Consider the following 21037-nt stretch of genomic DNA (forward strand, 5'->3'; position numbering starts at 1 on the left):
CACCAGCAACTTTGATGTGCGTTGCTTCAATTTCCAGCATCTGCAGAATTCCTGTTGTTTGATTTCCCCTGACTCATTTCTCTCCGTTATCTGCACATTCATGTGTCTATCTAACAACTTCATAAAAATATCACTATTGTATGCCTCCACCACTATACCTGGCAGCCTGTTCCAGGCACCACCACTCTCTATGGTCTGTTCTAGGTACCTACCACTCCCTGTTTAAAATTTTAGTCCTGTGCATCTCCTTTAAACTTTCCCCCCCCTCACTTTAAATGCATGCCCACTAGTACTTCACAGTTCTACCCTGGGAAACAGATTCTGACCATCTACCCTTACAGTTGACCTCCCAAGAGCAACACTTCACACAGCTCAGATTAAACTCCAATTGCCATTTCTCTGCTATAAGCTGAAAAGCTTGATATAACTAACAAGCATTACAATAGTTATTTGAATATGGTCACTGAGATGGATGAAAAAGTGAAATTAAGTGGGTCATTTTAATTAATGTTTTTAATTATCATCAGTTAAATATGTGCTTATAGACATTAATTACTTATTTCACTTCATATTTCAATTACTTGAATGTAGTTCAACTGTTTCTAAATGTCTCGGATCATCAAAGACATGCAGAAAATACTGAAAAAGCCCTTTCACAGGACGAGGTGGTCCAGAGTTAGGCTATGAGCATCCATCACCTGACATCCACATGCTGTTATCAGACTGCTTCATTTTGTGGACAGCCATGACAGTGAAGTATGGAGCTCATCCAATAAGGCTATAAAGGGTAATATAACCATGGGGATCACACAGGGACAAAACAGAACTCTGCATCAGTTCAAACACCACTCAGCACAAAACCAATTTTCATCAAAAGCTTGACAATTAGGCACAGATGTAAGATTTTCGGAAAAGATGTGGATGCAGAGATTAAAATGGTAGAGGTTTCATCACTGGTTAAGCTTCATTTTGCGCATACACTCTCTCACCAATAACATCATTTGCTTGTGCATTTTTAGAGGAAGGACGCTGGGTGAAAATAAGAGCATTTGAATCCACATTACCTTAAATGCATTAAAAGCATTTAATTTTACATTTTCAGATATTCATGCCTTTTCTTTAACCTAACAGAAATAAGTACACATCATGCATTCTTTTAGCACTATGCTATTCATAAAGTTGCTCACCTGCTATGAGCTTATGCAATGTACACTTGTCTCCATTAACAGCAGCTGCATGTACTTGGGAGGTCAGCACTGAGCTATTCGGCACCCAGTTTTCTGCGCCACTCGTACTCCTGTCAGGTCTAATCAAGGTTCCAGCCTGGAAGAACAACACAATTTCAGTCAAATAATTTAATTGTATGGAGATTGTAAATAAAATGGAAAATGCTGGAAGCATTCAAAGGATAAGGAGCAACTTTGGGGAGGGAAGTTCTTTAGGTTAGTGACCTTTCATTAAAACTAGTCTTAAGTTAAGAAACAAGCACATCTTAAGCTGGAGAGGAGAGAATAAAGGGAATGCCTGTGATAGGGCGGAGTTAAGAGAGACTGATCCAAATTGTGTTGCTGTTATCTGAAAGATAGTGGTATAAGCCTGTTGATACATAAGAATGCAATAAAATAAGAACAGGAGTGGGCCATGCATCTCCAGAACACTGGACTGCCAGTCAATATAATCATGGCTCATGTATCCTAGGCCTCAACTCCTCTTTTGTGCCAGTTTCCCCATAGCTCTTGAAACACCCTGGCTTCCTCGGCCCCTCCAAACTTGTGAGATTGAAGCGCAAGCCCACCCCAAACCCACTGTTTGTGTGGATGCTGTGCAATTCACTCCCCTGTTACAAATTAATGCCACACAATAACAGACAGTACACTGCAAATAATTAAAGGAATTATATTTATGAAATTTTGCTAAAGAGTTAGTGAAGAATAACAAAAAGAAAAGGGCCCATCCTAATTAAACAGTCAAATGTGCACAAGTTGGAGCTCATCTGGAACTTCTCTGTCACTCATGCGCTGGGCCCTCAGTCAAGGTGGAAGCACACACCACCCTGCGTGCTTGCAATCCATCTCAAACAAACGGGTCTCCTACCAGATTGTACGCTATGACTGGTTCTCCCCAGCTTCTTCTCTCTTCATCTCCTCTTGAACAAAAACTCCAAGCCCAACCTTAGTGTCCCTCACCAGAGAAACCTCCCCTTAATCCGACCATCCTAATTGGATGGTACACATTTCTCCTCTCTCTTATCTTCAACAGTAACCCAAACATAAGCTGAAAACAAGCAGCTCACACAGAAGAGCACAAAATGAAATACATATAGCATAACAGTAAAACATATGAAACCAGGGCATTACACTCTCAATTTTTTCATCTTTCACAAATAAACCAACTTCCTCAAACATACCCCCAATCATCTACCTTTAGTAATTTTTCCAGAGTACAAGCTTTGTGAGAAACTCTTCGCAGGTGAGGGGGAGGGGAGCAGGTAGGAGATATTTCACATCTTAAGAAACACAGCAACTACACCATACCTTTCCTAAAATAGCAGTAAATTAAAGATCTAGTAATCTATTATTGTGATAGTGGTCAAAGGATGATTGTTAATTAGCACATCAGGGAGAATTTCCAAAAATAAAGATATGAAGATGTTTTCTTACACCTAGATGAACAGACAGATTCCAGAACAGAGCATCTCTGTTTTTCTCTCTTAATATTGCAGAGTAAACTAGCGTTTAGTGTTTAATGCCCGGGGCAGGGTTTGAACTATAACCTGACTTTGCAGCGAGAGAATCGTGAATGAACTATAGGCAGAATCCATTTGTTAATTAAAGTACCTAATCTAACAACAGAAGCAGTTGGAAGTATAAATTAAGATATATTATTGACTAATTCAAGCATTTTGACTACCTCATTATCAGCATCTAATAATCATATTCTGCCACATTTGTGAATTTCCAGGACACTGACCCCCAGCTTTATCCAATGTACAATCATTTAGGAATAAATAATTCAACACAAGAACTTGATTAACTAACTGTCTTGAGGCCTACCATAATAAATGCCACTGAAAGCAAGTCAGATTTCAACAAATATTTATATAACATCAAATAATTTTCAACTATATTCAAAAAGAAATTGTCGTCTTCATATGTGCAATACCAAAGATAGTTTTTTAATTGCTCAAGAGTCTGCTATTTATTCTTGTGTAACCACAGAGGATTTCTTCTTTTTTATCTTTTTAATAAGCATAATGGAATTTATGAGAATGGTAAATTATTACATTTTTGGTGGTATTTGAACTCTCGTATTTTCATACCTAACCCCAACAAACGTCATAGATTCACCACATCATTACCACAGCATTCACTCTCAGTACACTTGCGTGATAGGAACTCCTCAATCATTTAACTTTCCTCCCACAGTCTAAAACCTTAGCAACTGCTATGGAATGCATCAGTAATTCTCATGAAAGATTTGGAGCTTTTCTCTGCCAAAAATGTTGAGATCTAAACACAATCATTTTCACATGTACTGTTGTAAATATTAAACTGTTAAGCTGCTTGGAAGATATTTGTAATGAAGATACTTAAACTTTCCTACCTCTCTAATTTCCCCCCTCAAACAAAACTGAACGGGTGCATCCTAAAGAAAAAGCAATTTTGAAGATTGCATCATACAGTTGCCATTCAGTATTTGATTTCAACATCATAAAGTGTACTTTCAAAGTCACTGAAGCTCTCACATATTAACTGCTTATTGTGTTTTGAACAATCACTTTTAATAAACAAGTTGCTGATTTACCCATATTCCAAAAGATGAAACATTCAAAATAAATGTTCTAAATTATAGATATGTTGATCTAAACAGCTGTTTTAGCTATTCAACAGTTTTTAAAATTTAAGATAGCATCTCCATTTTCTCAATATCTTCCTTCCTCTATAAATTAAGAAGGAAATTAACACTTTTCATAACAGTAAATTAAAGAATTAAAATCCCATCCAATGAAAACAACATCTCAATTTCATTCCTCAACAGCAAGGCTTTTAATTTGTTGATGTTTCTTTCATGTCAAATAAGCAAACAGCTACAGTACATGTTATATCATGTTCACATTGAATGTTTAACTTGACAAACAAATGCAGATATTTTACATCAGCTAGTAGAGGAAGAGTTTGTACCTTTAAAACAAAAGAAAAGTATTTTCAGACATACGCTTGGCCATTTACATTATGTCTCAATTCCCAGTCGAAAGTGTATTCAAGAAGCCTACCTCCACAACTTCATTCAAAGATCCTTCAGAATCATTTACAAAGAACTGCACCTTAAGAAAAACCCATCTCTGATAAAATCTTTTTTCGCTCTCTTTTGGGCAAGTAAGTTTATAAAACTACACTGTAAAGATCTTTAGTAAAGTCACAAACAATAAGCTTAGACTGACGACCGGTGCCCATATTCCAACTCACATCAAATTCAGAGTTCCTTATTTGTTTTCCCCACACCAGCACTATTTCCTGATCTATATACCTTGGCTTCTGACTCTAAATAAGCAATATCTCAGTTTTAAAATTCTTATCTTTAATTTCAATTCCTTTCGTTGCTTTCCTACTTCTTATCGCGTTTAAACCTAGAACTCTTGAGATCTGTTCAGGTAGCTGGCAACCTCGATGGATTCTATCTATACTCCTTGCAGTAAAGCAAGCATAATCGAAGACCCCATCCAACCCAACATTCTCCCTTCTCGCCTCTTGTTATCAGGCAGAAGATATAAAAGTATGAACGCATGTACTACCAGGACAGTGTCAATCCCACTGTTATCAGACTCTTGAAAGGTCCTCTTGTTCAATAAGATTGAAGCTCAGCCTCACAAACTACCTCAGGATGATCTCGCTCTTTATTGTTTACCTGCACTACACTTTATTCATAGCTTTTACATTCAATTTTTCATTGTTATTACTTCACCTTATTCTGGCTCAATGCACTGTGTAATGACATGATCTGTATAAACTGTATGTAAGACAAGCTTTTTACTGTAGCTTGGTACATGTGACAATAACTAACCAATGCCAATCCCAGACTTAAATAGCTCACCATTTCTGCCGCAGCCTGAAAGGAGTTTGTACGTTCTCCATGTGACTGTGTGGGTTTCCTCCGGGTGCTCTGGTTTCCCCCCACAGTCCAAAGATGTACCATTTTAAATTGTCCCTGATTAGGTTAGGATTAAATTGGGGGAATCGCTGGGCATGTGGCTTGAAGGGCTGGAAGAACCTACCCCACGCTGTAGCTCAATAAATAAGTAAATAACCACTTAGCCTCTAAACTACAGAATTCAGTCCCTAAATTTCTCTCTCCTTTATCAAGGCATATAAATTTTACATTGTACCTATCCTAATAGCACCTTATACTTAAATTTTATGTGTAAATATTTTGCATGGTATCTCTTGACATCTAACTTTGTTGATATCACTATACAAATAAGGAACTACTGTTGATAGTTATAAATTAGCAGTAAAATATAACAATAAGTTTGCTGTGGAATTACTGACTGAAAGGAGGACTTTAAATTTAGACATCATTGTTTTGCAGTAATGTTTCTCAGACAAGTTCATAACATGTATGATAATCTTTCATCAAGCAAATAAACAACTAGCATATAATTAACTGAAGTTACAGAGTTCAAATAGTTATAATGGGTAAGAAAATAACTTGTAAATACAAATCATCATACCTCAAAATTAGATAAGCATTTTCCAAGATCCCACTGTATTTAAGCAATGAACTGTACTGGGACAATATCTTGATATGTAATACAAAATACTTTCTTTACACAGTATTACCATCCTGCAAATTGGAATCATACAGAACGTACCACAGAACACTAACCACAGAGCACTCTAGGAAAACACAGAATAGTTAACAGTTTCGAATCTGTTTCTAGTTTATAGGTTTTTGTGTGATTGACCACTAGATGGAGGTGATGTGTTAATTTTCTTTGAATGTATTCAAAATATTTTATGTTCTCAAAAAGGCACATGGAAAAATTGATGCAGGACACAATATGTTAATTAATAATCTATTTTGACAGTAACACTAGTGTTCATTCATTTGATATATAAAGATATAGAGGACACATTTGTACAATTTATTCTACATTAGAGAAGCCAAACACACTGGGCTTTCAGTTCCCTGCCACTTCAATTCGCACACTTCAATTCACCTCTGCAATCCCACTTTAACCTATAACCTCTTGCAGTGCTAGAATAAGACCCCAAAACAAGCTTGAATGACAACATCCCATTTTCTGTCTCGGAAAGTTTCACCTTTCTGGACTCGATATTAAGTTCTCCAACTTTAGAAAACTTAGTCATTAAAAATGGCCATTACTCCTTCCCATCATTTTGGCTCCATTTCTTTTTATATTAGTGTAGTCAGGCCTGCGAGGCATATCCTGGAGCCTCGTTGTTAGCAATACATTACACAGACAAAGATACATTAACCAATTTGGTCTCACCCTATCAGAGGTACTCCCTTTGTTCTACCATCCCTCCACCATCTTCTCTGCTATTAAAAACTAATTTGTTTTCACCCTTTTTCAGTTTCAGCCCTGAAACTGACAAGTTGAGAGCTTCTAGTGTTTTATATTTTTAATTTCAGATTTCCAAAATCTGTGGCTTTTTGATTTTTAAGTTACATTTCAAGTATTCTTACAATTAAGCCACATTTCCCCAGTCATGGACCTGTCAGTTAAACGGAAAATTTCTTCTTCACTCTGTTGTCCCAACTCTGAATAGTAATGCCAATGACTATTACTAGCAATTAGTGAAACTTTCGCTTTCTTTATCCTCCCTTCTTTGCCTCCAATCCTTTGTACTGATCTTCTACACATCTATTTCTGACACTGTTCGAAGTCCCCAACCCTTAATGAATACAGTCATTTTTACTGCTCTCCTGGTGCTATCCTGTTCATTACAATGGCTCCTGGCTCAATAATTAAAACTACTGCTTTTTAGGCAAATGGAGTCAAATTATTAACATTGTTGTAGCATTGAGTAGGCTTGCTCCTTGTATATATATTTTTCTATTGAACATTACATCTTCAACCAGGTTTCTACATTCAATATTGTCATTAGCTACCCTCCTCTAAAATAATTTGAAAATGTATTGGTTCCAAAATTTGTTTCTGCACTAAGTGATTCCTCATCCTTAGTGACTTCAACCCTAAATTTAATTTTGTACTTCTTTTCTCCATGGAATTTCCTGTAATCATGTTCTTAATTAATTACCCTCCTATTAATACATCCAGCCTCGAGCATTCTGTCATCAAACATTTTCTACTATTTCTATAAAGATTGCCATAGTTAAAATACTCCTAACCCCTTTCTCTAAGCCAAGTGAAAGTTTATCCTGACAGTTTCCATGTAAAAGTTTGAACATGGTTATCAATGAAATGCATTGGGCCTGATCTCATTGACTAACATTGATCGTTCCAAATGCAATCACTGGGGTGCCGCCATTTAAAACTGTTCTAAGATCCACACATGCAGTTCCAAATGAAAAAAGCCTAGTGTATAATGCCAAATTTCAAGGCCAAACCCATAAGTTTATTCTACTTTCTCAGAAGGCTAAAGAAATTTGGCATGTACTCTTTTGACCCTCACCAATTTTTATTAATGCATCATAGAAAGCATTCTATCTAGATGCATCACAACTTGGAATGGCAACTGTTCTACCTTTGACCACAAGAGACTACAGAGAGTTGTGGACGCAGCTCAGCTTATTACGGAAACCAGTCTCCCCTCCATGGACTCTATCTAAACTTCTCACTGCCTCTAATATAATCATAAACTCCATCTATTCAGACATTCACTCTTTGCACCCCTCCCATCGGGAAGAAGTTACAAAATCCTGAAAGTATGTACCACCAGGCTGAAGGACAGATTCTATCTTACTACTATAAGGCTACGAACTGGCAGTCCCCATTGTACAATATAGTTTTGACCTCGCAATCTACCTGGTTATGGCCTTGCATCTTATTGTCTGCCTGCACTGCACTTTCTCTGCAACTATAACACCTTATTCTTGCATTCTATGATTGCTTTATCTTGTATTACCTAATGCACCTTTGTAATGAAATGATCTGTATGGACAGTACCACACATAAAAGTTGCTGGTGAACGCAGCAGGCCAGGCAGCATCTCTAGGAAGAGGTACAGTTGACGTTTCAGGCTGAGACCCTTCGTCAGGACTAACTGAAAGAAGAGCTAGTAAGAGATCTTACTAGCTCTTCTTTCAGTTAATCCTGACGAAGGGTCTCGGCCCGAAACGTCGACTGTACCTCTTCCTAGAGATGCTGCCTGGCCTGCTGCGTTCACCAGCAACTTTTATGTGTGTTGCTTGAATTTCCAGCATCTGCAGAATTCCTGTTGTTTGCGAGGCAAAGAAGAAAACAAGTTGCATCTTAATTATTTGATTTTTTGCTTTAAATGCATTTATTACTTATGGATAGTTTGGTAATTATTTTAAAACATATATTGTACTTCAATGTTAGCAACATCAGTGAATGTCAGACATTAACTATTTAAAATCACTCACAACTTTTAGCAGATTGCCAAAGGCTCCCAAGACCTTCATACGGACAGCATGTTCTTACTATATCATCCATCACTTAAGCTGTGCAGCTGAATGACAGGGTGAAATGGGCCAACTGAATTAACCTCTTACATGCAAATCGTGCAGGTGGACAGCAATTCCAGTTAGTTGGGAGCACCCACCTACTGGGCCAGCAAGATCTAACCCACTGTTTTAAACTATCTATCACAAAGGATAGGTCAGGTGAATAACACAAGTTCTTTGGTTCAGAGAACTTGCAACACAATGCTTACAAATTGTTCATTGTCAAAATAAGCTAATGAATTGTTTTTAGTGACCATCTTTTCTTAAAAGTGCTATTTGAACAACCACCATGCTGCATGAAAAATGAAATTAGAAGTAGAAATCAATAAAACATGCATAAATATCTATTCATGTTCCATGGTAAAAATAATTGTGAAGGATTATTCTATTGCACTCCATATTATTTCCAATTTGTACCTTTATCCTCCATTTCAAATGCTGTTCATTAACTGATATCCTTTACCTAGTTCAAACCAGTAGAATAGTAGTCACGGTCACCAGGATACTACTCTAACCAATACCAACAATCTATTCTCAGTGAACCATCACTTTTTCAGGAAGAATGGCAATTTTTCCAAGTGTCCGTCAATATGGTGGATTTTCTGTACCTAACAGCCCAGAGATTTAACAATCTCAAAATAACTGCAGACTACTTTTATAGTAAATACCAAAGCACACAGAAAAAGCCTTTATTTCTTCTACTTTTATTGATCCTTTATTCAACTTAAATCAAGAGTTAAGTCACACACATTACAATTTATTCATCCTGTGACAGAGTATTTTTCAAACAAAATATTTTGAAACAACTGAAAAATATTTAAGAAATGCAACAAATGGAGTTAACATCAAACATATTTAGAAGGTAAATGAAGGATGTTTTCCGAACACTATGGTCATCCAAATATTCTGATATCAACCATTAACTACACCAGTACCTAACCATAATATTTCTATCACAAACAAGAGAAAATCTGCAGATGCTGGAAATCCAAGCAACACACACAAAATGCATCTATGGAAAAGAGTACAGTCAATGTTTTGGGCCGAGACCCTTCATCATAATATTTCTATGGGCTTTTACTGTAGCATTTACCGCTCCAAGAAAGACATTTCGGAACAGTGCATGCTGCAAGGAATCAGGACCTATGTGAACAGGTCCACATCTATATCGTAACCCATCAGATTACAAACTAATTAATACCAGACCTGAACCTGAAAAAAGTACTCTGATGCTATCAAAGTCAAATCATGTGAAAAAGTATAATGAGGAAGGATAAAAAGATTCAATATGCAGACTTGATGTAAAAGGCAAAAGAAACCGGATACTAATATTTGTAAAAGATCCCTAACAATAAATAAGACCTTTAGAACCAAGCAGTGTAAAATTTAATTCGCAGTGCTTGAGGTAACTCGTGGCAATTATTATGATTTAGCATGTCACTAAAAATACACTTACACAAGAAAACATACTCATTCGTGGGTAGACAGTATATTATCTAAGTGCTGCTGCAAGATGCCATTCCAAAGCTTGGGGAGCACCAGGGTCATTTGCAGAACAAATCTAATTACCATATTTAACTGCTCCTGAACTAGTGTTTGATCTGCATTTTGATAATAATGAGCACTGCAAATCTCACAATTATTTTACTACATAATATAGGCCATGATTTTCTACTGCTGAGATAATGTTCCCATTCATTTTAATGAAATCAAACTCAACAAATTCTCCAAAATGAAGACAATATGGAACAAACTGAAATCAATCTCAACAACAGGAATTCTGCAGATGCTGGAAATTCAAGCAACACACATCAAAGTTGCTGGTGAATGCAGCAGGCCAAGCAGCATCTATAGGAAGATGCATCTCCCCCTCCCCCTCCAGCTTTCAAATCCCTTACTCACTCTTCCTTCAGTTAGTCCTGACGAAGGGTCTCGGCCTGAAACGTCGACTGCGCCTCTTCCTATAGATGCTGCTTGGCCTGCTGCATTCACCAGCAACTTCAATCTCAACATGCTAAATTGTAAAAAGATGGCGGGTGTATGGTGTCATTCCAACACTATTGATTATAATTTCAGAAATCCAGCATCTGCAGAATATTGCTTTTGCTTCCATTTAGGTGGTTCCAACCAAAACATCTCATCCCAAAATAAATTAAGTGACAATGAAGGCAAATGATTCTGGTGAACTGGGCCATTGGTTAATTGGGGCAGCCGCTTATTTGGAACAACTATTATAGGAGGAAAACTAATTGAGAAAATAGCTGGAGTTCCCTTTATTTACTTGGGATACTCATCATCATCATCATCATCAGGTGCCATGCCCAGTTTGAGCTTTGACTGCCATGGCCCACACACTCCTGTTTTGGGTCAAGTGGATCAATTCATTGGCATTCATTTCCAGTTCTCTGGCTGCTACCTCCATCATCATTTGTCTTTGCCTTCCACCTGCTTTCTTCCTTTCAAACTTTCCCATAGTTACCGTGCATTCTAACTCCTCTTTCCTAATCACATGTCCAATGAAGTTACATTGCCCTTTCATGATCTCATACATTACTTCTCTTCTTGCGCTTGCTGTGTTCATGACATCCTCGTTAGATATTCGTTTCGTCCATAATATTCTTTGCAGCCTCCTCAAAAACCACATCGCTGCTGCTTCAATTCGTTTCCTCATGTTACTAGATATTGTCCAACATTCTGAGCCATATAACATGACTGGATAAACGTAACAATTCAGTACACTGAGACGGGTTGTCATGCCAAGTTTAGTGTTGGTCAGTCTACTCTTCATTCTCGTAAAGGTGTCTCTTGCCATCCCTATTCTTCTTTTGATGTCCATGTGGCACCTGCCATCTGATGTCACCCAGCTTCCTAAGTAGCAAAAGTTCTGTACTTGTTTTATGTCTTCCCTGTTTATTCTCAGCCTGCAGATTGGATTCTCCATCTTTTTGTCTATCACCATACATTCTCTTTTTGCAATTGATAAACAGACCCATTTTTGCACTTTCTTCAACAACTATATCAATTCTGTAGTTATGTAGTTCTTCCTCCGTACCTGCAATTAACACAGTGTCATCCGCATATCTGAAATTATTGATGTTTTCACCACCAACTTTGATTCCCATGATGTCTCTTATTTTTTGTAATATTGCTTCACTATACACATTAAACAAATCAGGGAAGAAAACACACCCTTGTCTAACACCTCTCTTGATTTTCGTAAGCTGACTCACTTCTCCATCTATTCTTACAGCGGCAGTTTGTTCCCAGTACAGATTTCTGATTAGGCGGAGGTCTTTCGAATCTAGATCTAGAGTTTCCTGTAATATTTCAAATAACTTATTGTGTTTCACTTTATCAAATGCTTTTGTATAGTCAATAAAACAAACAAACCTTTTTGCACTTGAATAGCTCGTTCTGATAGTATCCTTAACATCAATATTGCGTTTCTTGTACCTTTGTCTTTCACAAAACCACATTGTTCCTTACCTATTTCAGCTTGTATCTTACTTTCAGCTCTTGACATCAAAATTCTTAGAAGTATCTTGGTGATATGACTCATTAAACTTATGGTCCTATGTAATTCACAATCTATTGCTCCAGGTTTCTTAGGAAGAGTGATAAATATTGATTTTTTCATCTCTTCTGGTATTATTCCAGTCTCATAAATGTCATTGATTAAATCAGTAAGTTTTTCAATTCCATAATCTTCAAGGGCGATAATTTGTTCTATTACTAATTCATCAGGACCTGCTGCCTTTCCTTTCTTCATCTTATTTACTGCATTATGAACTTCAGATTTTAAAATACTTGGACCTTCAGTGTTCTTCTTAATTTCTGGTTTTTCGCCTTGATCGTCTTCAAACAATTCCTGAATATACTCAGTCCATCTGTTCATATCTTTTTCCATGATAATGGTACCGTCCTTTGCTTTCAAACATCCACCTGAAGAACAGAGGAGCTTTTTACCAGTGATATTCTTGATTTATTGATGTAACCTTTTTGGATCAGTAATAAGAAAGGAGACAGAAGAAAGCAAATTCTATAGAATATAAGTAATTAGATAAAAAAGTTAAAAGCTTAGGTCAAAAAGCCAAAGAAGAATCGTTAAACCAGGAATGTGAGCAACCAGAAAGAATCCCTATTACTGATCCAAAAAGGTTACTTGGGGTACTATGCCACTTAATTCAGGACAGGAGACTGTAGCCATAGTTTCTAACTAGCATCAGTTGTGTGTTCTTGTGTGGCTGTTAGATGCTACACCATGTTCAGAGCAAACAGTTTTTAAGTAGCACCAGTTGCATGTGTTAAATGATTATTATTTTTGATCCAAGCCAAACAAATACTTAGACCTTATTTAAATAATTTCTCATCTGTACATGGTTGAATAAACCAACATAGGCTGCCTGAGGGAATCAGTAATTTTGTTGCAAGGTTTTGCCCATACTATGATCACTAATATTAAATTATTTTTCTTAAAAAGTAAGGCAAAGACTTTTAACTGTGACTGTGCAATATTTTACATATGAAACTCCAAATAGCCACTGCTTGCCATGTTAAACAGGTTTTCAGCTACACCTCAAGTTACTTAAACAGAAATCAGCATAAAATTCTTCATTTAGTACGTTATGCAGGAAGTACAACATGCGATCATTGGAATGCTTCACCATCCTACAGTAACTCATCTCTACATATCCTGAGGCAAATGGAACAGTGGTTAATTAAAGCTTTTTGCAGTTTTTTTAGAAAAGTAATCTGACTGTCCAGTCCAATTTTTGATGGTTTAAATCCAAAGAAAAATGCTAATTTTTATGGCTTTAGGCCTCCCACAAAAAAATAAATTCTACAACCCATTTTAACGACTCAATCTAAGCACTAAAAATGTTATTTACTATGCTTTATTTGGTGATGTTTGTTTTTTGGATTTTACATGACTGTGACATACCTTCTGTTACAATGTGATTAATGGTATGGATATTAACACCCAACGGGCTAGCTAACATCATTAATCATATCTATTCTGAACAGCAGTCTGAAATTTCATGTAAAATGCAACCTCTTGTGCATTTCAAAATGGGGTGGTCGATGTGTTAGTTTTTAAATCTATAACTTCTTGAGGGAAATAACACTGAAGATGAGACAAAAGTGACAAACAAGATTTACTAAAATTTAAAATACATACTATCCCTGAGAAAACACCAAAGTGGGGAATATCAAGTAATGAAAGATAAAATGTCATTTATCATTATACCACAAAAAACTGAAGCCAGAGCTGAGCTCTTTATACTCTCTGTTCCAGATTCCAGCATCTGTAGTCTCCTGTGTCTCCATGAACAAAGTGTAATTCACCACCACTTGGCAATTCAGCTCTTCCAACCAAATAAACAAATCAGACAGATCATGTTTCACTGTGACTCCAGATCCTTCAAAAAACTTACCTGCTTCATGCACCCACGCTGAGCTCATCAGTTTCATCAACTTTGCCTCTAACTTCCACCCTGCCCTTAAATTCACTTGGTCCATTTCCAGCACTTCCCTTTCCTTTCTCGATTGCTCCTGTCTTCATCCCCAGAGACAAACTGTTAACCAACATCTTTTATAAACCTACCGTTATCTGAACTATACCTCTTCCTACTCCCTACTGTAAAGATGCTATTCCTTTTTCTCAGTTCCTTCTGTTCCCAGGATGAGGTTTTCTTTATCAGGATATCAGAGATGTCCTCCTTCAAAGAATCGGGGTTTCCCTGCCTCCACCATTGATGCTGCCCAGACTTGCATTTCCTCTAGTTCCTGGACATCCGCGCTCACCCCATCTTTCCGCCGCCTTAACAGTGATAGAGCTCCCCTTGTCCTTACCTACCACCCCATGAGGCTCCACATCCAACACATCACCCTCCGCAACATCCACCGTCTCCAAAGGGATCTAACCAGCAAACATATCTTTACCTAACACGCCCCCCCACTTTCCACAAGGATCGCTATGATACCATGATTCCCTTGTTCTTTCGTCCTTACCCATGGGATATCATTCCCAGCTCTTATCCCTGCAAGTGGCCAAAGTGCTACACCCGCCCATTCACCCCTCCCTCACCTCCATTCAAGCTCCCAAATAGTCCTCCCAGGTGAGGCAACACTTTACCTGCAAATCTGCTGGGGTCGCCTATTGTGTCCGGTGCTCCCGATATGGCCTCTTCTACATTGATGAGATCTGTCATGAATTGGGGGAATCGCTTCATCGAGCACCTCCATTCCATCCGCCAAAAGTGGAACTTCCCAGAGGCCAAACATTATAATTCAAATTCCCATTCCCATTCCAACGTGTTGGTCCATGGCCTCCTCTTATGATGAGGCCACCCTCAGGGTAGAGGAGCAACACCTTATGTTCCATCCAGGTAGCCTCCAACCTGATGGCATGAATATCGATTTCTCCTTCTGGTTAAAAACTGTTTTTCTCTCCCCCTCCCCTTTCTTCTACCCCCCCACTCTGCCTCTTAGCTCATCTCACCTGTCTATCACCTCCCGCTGGATCTCCTCCTCCTTCCCATTCCACTCTTCTCTCCAGCCCCTTACCTTTCCCACCCACCTAGCTTCACCCATCACCTACGAGCTATCCTCTTTCCCCTCCCCCCACATTTTTTATACTGCCATCGCCCCCCCTTCCTTTCCAGCCCTGAATGAAACACCTACTGTTCATTCATTTCCATAGATGCTGCCTGACCTGCTGAGTTCCTCCAGCATTTTGTGTGTGTTGCTTTGGATTTCCAGGATCTGCAGAATTTCTCATGTTTATGACTTACCTAAAAAAGAACTGTTAATCTCATTCTGAAAGTTTAAATAACCCAGCCTTAACAACATTTCTTTGAATGGTGGTGGTGGGTGGAACAAGTCTGTAAGGTGAGCTGAATCTACACTTCTGTTATGTTTTCTGTGAAGATGTGAATCTTAACACTGTTCCTGACCAAGAGTGGACAATTAACCTTTCACCCAGCAGAATGAAGAAACAAACGCAATCACAGGGAGAACAAAGCTAACTCCATACAAACAGTACCGGAGGGCTACTGGAGTTGAGAGGCACCAAAGCTGGGGACTGTGCTGCCATGCAATCCACTGTGATGCACTTCAGGGTGTAGGTTTAGGGATGCTTTTTTTAAAAAGATAAACTGAAGCCCATTCCCATCATCTACTGAAATGTGGGTGAGATTTCATTTTCCAGCAAAACACATCCTCTTTTATCTGGATGTAAAATCAGTAAAACTTGTTAAAAATAGTGCATTGAACACAGCAGGAATATTGAACAGACACAGGCCAACACACAGGGTTAAATAACCTGCTTCTTTAATGGACAACTGCAGCTAGAACTTGCCTTAAGTAAAATATCACAAAGTAGGACAGCCAGCAAACAAGCGATAAGGGAGTCAGGAGAGATGACCTGAAGGTGGGTTGTAATGATGATAAGAGATCTGGATAAATGGCAAGCTTTGAGAGAAAATGACAGACTATGGAGCAAAGATAATTGAAGATGGAGACAGAACTGGGGAGTGGTTGGTGAGCATCAATGTACATAATATCATGAATAGCTGTGTTTAAGATGTAGTGATGAGAAATAAATATAGGAAAGAGTCAGAACAATGATAGAAATATGGAAATTTTAAAAAATTGAAAGTGGCTGAAGAATTGGGGTGTGGATAATAAGAGATGACAGAAATTAGGCTGGCTGACTCGTTTAGAAGCCTGAACTTGCATAGAGTGAAGGCTAGGAAATGAGAGAAGAGGGGAGGAGAAAAGCTGAACATTAAGATGATGAGGACAGGGTAAGACTTGTGGGGATGGTGTGGTCCTTATTATGGAAGCAAAAGGAGGAGATAGCATCTTCCCCAGTGAGAGGTTTGGATGGAGTGTGAACTATAGGCTAAGGGTTCAAAGTTCAAAGTAAATTTCAAGAGGCACAATTCTGAATACTCTTACCAGTATTTAAATGGAGAAAACTAACTGATCCATAAGAGGACACTTGACAACCAGCAGTGATAGAATGAAGGGCGTTCCATAATGGACATCTGAAAGCTGACCTTTGCAATAGTTAGTGAGGCTGAGATGCTCTATCTGGGTGAGAGGGAGCTATAAATGATATGCAGGCCTCGAAGAAAAATCTATTACAGAGGTTGTCCCAACTGTACAGGTGTCCCCCGCTTTCGAACGTTCGCTTTACGACACCTCGCTGTTATGAAAGACCTACATTAGTTACCTGTTTTCGCTAACAGAAGGTGTTTTCACTGTTATGAAAAAAGGCAGCACGCGAAAAAAGCAGCACATGTCCCGAGCAGCCAAGCTCCTCCCCCGGAACTGCATTCTAGCCGGCATTGCTTAAACACATGCCTGTGAGCAGCCGTTAGCAAGATGAGTTCTAAGGTATCGGAAAAGGCTAAAAGAGCTCGTAAGGGTGTTACACTTAGTGTAAAACTAGACGTAATTAAGCACCTCGATTGTGGTGAACGAAGTAAGGACAAAGTGAGTTTGGCTTGTGGAGCTGATGCATTTGGAAGATGAAAGGATGACAATCAAAACCGAATGCAGTAGCGAATGGACCAAAAGTGAAGTCGTCCAGGAACTGAACGTGAAGCAACTGCGTGAGATTTTCACTGCAATGATTGCAGAAAAGTACGACTTTAATTTTGAGAGGGTAAAAGTAACTTTAGGGCATATTTGCAGGATGATTTGAGTGCTTACAAAGAACTGTATGATAGAAAAATGCACGAGGCTAAGCAGTCAAGCATACTGTCGTCTTTCAAGCCTTCCATATCAGCCACAGCAGACGACGAACCCCGACCTTCGACACTGAGGTAGGCAGACATAGAAGAAGATGACCTGCCTGCCCTGATAGAAACAGACGATGATGAGATGACACCCCAGTGTCCCACCACCGCAACCTCCGGGCCGCAGACCGATACATTGCCGCGGAGAATGCAGCGGTAGCCGGGACGCACCCAACACATCTTTAAGGAAAAAGCCAAAATAAACAAGCTAATTAATTAGGTGCCGCCGAGCACGTAAATGTCGGCCCAGATCAGAGACGATTGCCAATTAAGAGATCTAAGCTGGGTGCTGAGGCCAGAAATGACACCACTGAACTATAAGAGTGAAGATTAGCATGGGGAATTGCACCCAATCACTATCCATTCATTGCTCGAGAATAAATGTTTGTAGTCACTGGGAAGGGAAAGGACATTGTGGTTTTAATTCCCTACCGATTTATATCTGCAGTGAGGTGCCTTGCAAGTGGAATGGGTATCTATCTTCCTTTCACATGACATTACTACAACTGGAAACCCAGATTTTCTATCAAAACTTCACAAGGTGAGTTTGAAATACGAGCTGAAAATGAAAATTTGTTTCATTACTGACTTCCCAGCGCCATAAGCCTGATGTGAAAAGATAACATTAACCAACAATGGCTGATAACTTTGAAGAGTTTCTGCAAGCACTAAATTTGAATTGGTTGTTTGGTGTGCAAGATTGTTTCATCATCTATTAGTTTAAATGTACGATAACATTTGACATCCCAGCCCACTCTTCATCAGGTGAAGAGCAAGACTAAATTGTTTCTCTGTTTGCGAGTCTAAAAGCAGTTTACAAAGAGTTCAACAGAGAACAACTGTAACACACCTACAAGTACATACTAAAGTAAAAGAAAACAGAGAAAACCAGCCAAGAATTTAACATACAAGGCCAAGACAGACAAAAGCTAAGAACAATACCTAGCCCGTAAGTCAGATGGACAATGACAAAGCAGAATTTGTCAAAGAAGTAGCATGGCTCCACTTGCTGATGCAACAACATTATTTTTAATTTGCACTATCTATGATAACCATATATATGAAATTTCAGCCTGAAATTTGAATTCCATGGAAGAGTTAGAATAGAATTAATGATTGTAAGCTGAATATTCCACAAAAGTGCAAAATGAATTATTTTGAGTCAAAGCTCTCTACTTAAAACAACTTGGACCTAAATCGTCTTTATTGAAACAGGATTAAGAAAACACTGTTCTGACCGTAACCATAGGAAATCTGCTTACATTATCTATCTTTTTCTCTGAGCAATATGCAAGTGAAAACATTTTAATTAACATGAACAAACACAGATAGCAATTAGAGCTGCTAATCAGAGAAGACTATAGGACAAAGCAAAAGTGGTGAAAAACTGTGTGACATTTGATAGTGTAGACAATATAGCAGTCAGAGCAGTGGAATACTCCTCCTGCAGAATGTGGAGAATCAGGTAACCTCAAACACGAGGAAATCTGCAGATGCTGGAATTTCAAGCAACACATATAAAAGTTGCTGGTGAACGCAGCAGGCCAGGCAGCATTTCTCGGAAGAGGTACAGTCGACGTTTCCGGCCGAGAATCTTCGTTCGATCGAACTGAAAGAAGAGCTAGTAAGGGATTTAAAAGTGGGAGGGGGAGGGGGAGATCCGAAATGATAGGAGAAGACAGGAGGGGGAGGGATGGAGCCAAGAGCTGGACAGGTGATTGGCAAAAGGGATATGAGAGGATCATGGGACAGGAGGCCCAGGGAGAAGGAAAAGGTAGGGGGGGAACCCAGAGGATGGGCAAAGAGTATAGTGAGAGGGACAGAGGGAGAAAAAGGAGAGAGAGAGAAAAAGAATATATATATAAAATAAATAAATAACAGATGGGGTACGAGGGGAAGGAGGGGCATTAACAGAAGTTAAAGAAGTCAATGTTTATGCCATCAGATTGGAGGCTACCCAGACGGAATATAAGGTGTTGTTCCTCCAACCTGAGTGTGGCTTCATCTTGACAGTAGAGGAGGCCGTGGATAGACATATCAGAATGGAAATGGGACATGGAATTAAAATGTGTGGCCACTGGGAGATCCTGCTTTCTCTAGCTGACACAGCGTAGGTGTTCAGCGAAACAGTCTCCCAGTCTGCGCTGGGTCTCGCCAATATATAGAAGGCCACATCGGGAGCACCGGACGCAGTATATCACCCCAGCCGACTCACAGGTGAAGTGTCGCCTCACCTGGAAGGACTGTCTGGGGCCCTGAATGGTGGTGAGGGAGGAAGTGTAAGGGCATGCGTAGCACTTGTTCCGCTTACAAGGATAAGTGCCGGGAGGGAGATCGGTGGGGAAAGATGGGGGGGACGAATGGACAAGGTGTCGTGTAGGGAGCAATCTCTGCGGAAAGTGGGGGGGGAGAGGAAAGAGGTGCTTAGTGGTGGGATCCTGTTGGAGGTGGTGGAAGTTACAGAGAATTATATGTTGGACCCGGAGGCTGGTGGGGTGGTAGGTGAGGACAAGGGGAACCCTATTCCTAGTGGGGGGCAGGAGGATGGGGTGAGAGCAGATGTGCGCGAAATGGGAGAGAAGCGTTTGACAGCAGAGTTGATGGTGGAGGAAGGGAAGCCCCTTTCTTTAAAAAAGGAGGACATCTCCTTCATCCTGGAATGAAAAGCCTCATCCGGAGAGCAGATGCAGCGGAGACGGAGGAATTGCGAGAAGGGGATGGCATTTTTGCAAGAGACAGGGTGAGAAGAGGGATAGTCCAGATAGCTGTGAGAGTCCGTAGGCTTATAGTAGACATCAGTAGATAAGCTGTCTCCAGAGACAGAGACAGAAAGATCTAGAAAAGGGAGGGAGGTGTTGGAAATGGACCGGGTAAACTTCAGGGCAGGGTGAAAGTTGGTGGCAAAGTTAATGAAGCCCACGAGCTCAGCATGCATGCAGGAAGCAGTGCCAATGCAGTCGTCGATGTAGCCAAGGAAAAGTGGGGGACAGATACCAGAATAGGTTTGGAACATGGATTGTTCCACAAAGCCAACAAAAAGGCATGCATAGCTGGGACCCATACGGGTGCCCACGGCTACACCTTTAGTTTGGAGGAAGTGGGAGGAGCCAAAGGAGAAATTAGTAAGAGTAAGGACTAATTCCGCTAGACGGAGCAGAGTGGTGATACAGGGGAACTGGTTAGGTCTAGAATCCAAAAAGAAGTGGAGAGCTTTGAGACCTTCCTGGTGGGGAATGCAAGTATATAAGGACTTGACATCCATGGTGAAAATAAAGCGGTGGGGGCCAGGGAACTTAAAATCATCCAAAAATTTCAAAGCGTGAAAAGTGTCACGAACATAGGTAGGAAGGGATTGAACAAGGGGGGATAAAACAGTGTCGAGGTATGCAGGAACGAGTTTGATGGGGCAGGAGCAAGCTGAGACAATGGGTCTACCTGGACAGGCAGGTTTGTGGATCTTGGGTAGGAGGCAGAAACGGGAAGTGCGGGGTGTGGGAACTGCAAGGTTGATAGCAGCGGATGGGAGATCCCCTGAGCAGATAAAGTTGGTGATGGTA

General features: G+C 39.6%; 1 protein-coding gene across 4 annotated transcripts in view; it reads right to left on the reverse strand.

Annotated features, from left to right (window-relative positions):
• invs (inversin) overlaps positions 1-21037 on the reverse strand; it is a 269090-nt gene that overhangs the window by 205003 nt on the left and 43050 nt on the right. Inside the window, exons 1-2 of one of the 4 annotated variants that reach the window (XM_063043890.1) lie at positions 12487-12527; positions 1188-1323 (exon numbers count right to left, since the gene is read on the reverse strand). Coding sequence is in view for 2 of the 4 variants with exons in the window: in XM_063043885.1 (XP_062899955.1) it covers positions 1188-1323 (136 nt within the window). In the remaining 2 variants the exon portion in view is untranslated. Of the gene's footprint in view, positions 1-698; positions 730-1187; positions 1324-12486; positions 12528-21037 lie in introns of those variants that run through there. The other 3 variants (XM_063043885.1, XM_063043889.1, XM_063043886.1) reach the window with 3 other exon arrangements.

The sequence above is a fragment of the Mobula hypostoma genome, chromosome 3 (assembly GCF_963921235.1).
Source record: "Mobula hypostoma chromosome 3, sMobHyp1.1, whole genome shotgun sequence".
Lineage (NCBI taxonomy): Eukaryota > Metazoa > Chordata > Chondrichthyes > Myliobatiformes > Myliobatidae > Mobula > Mobula hypostoma.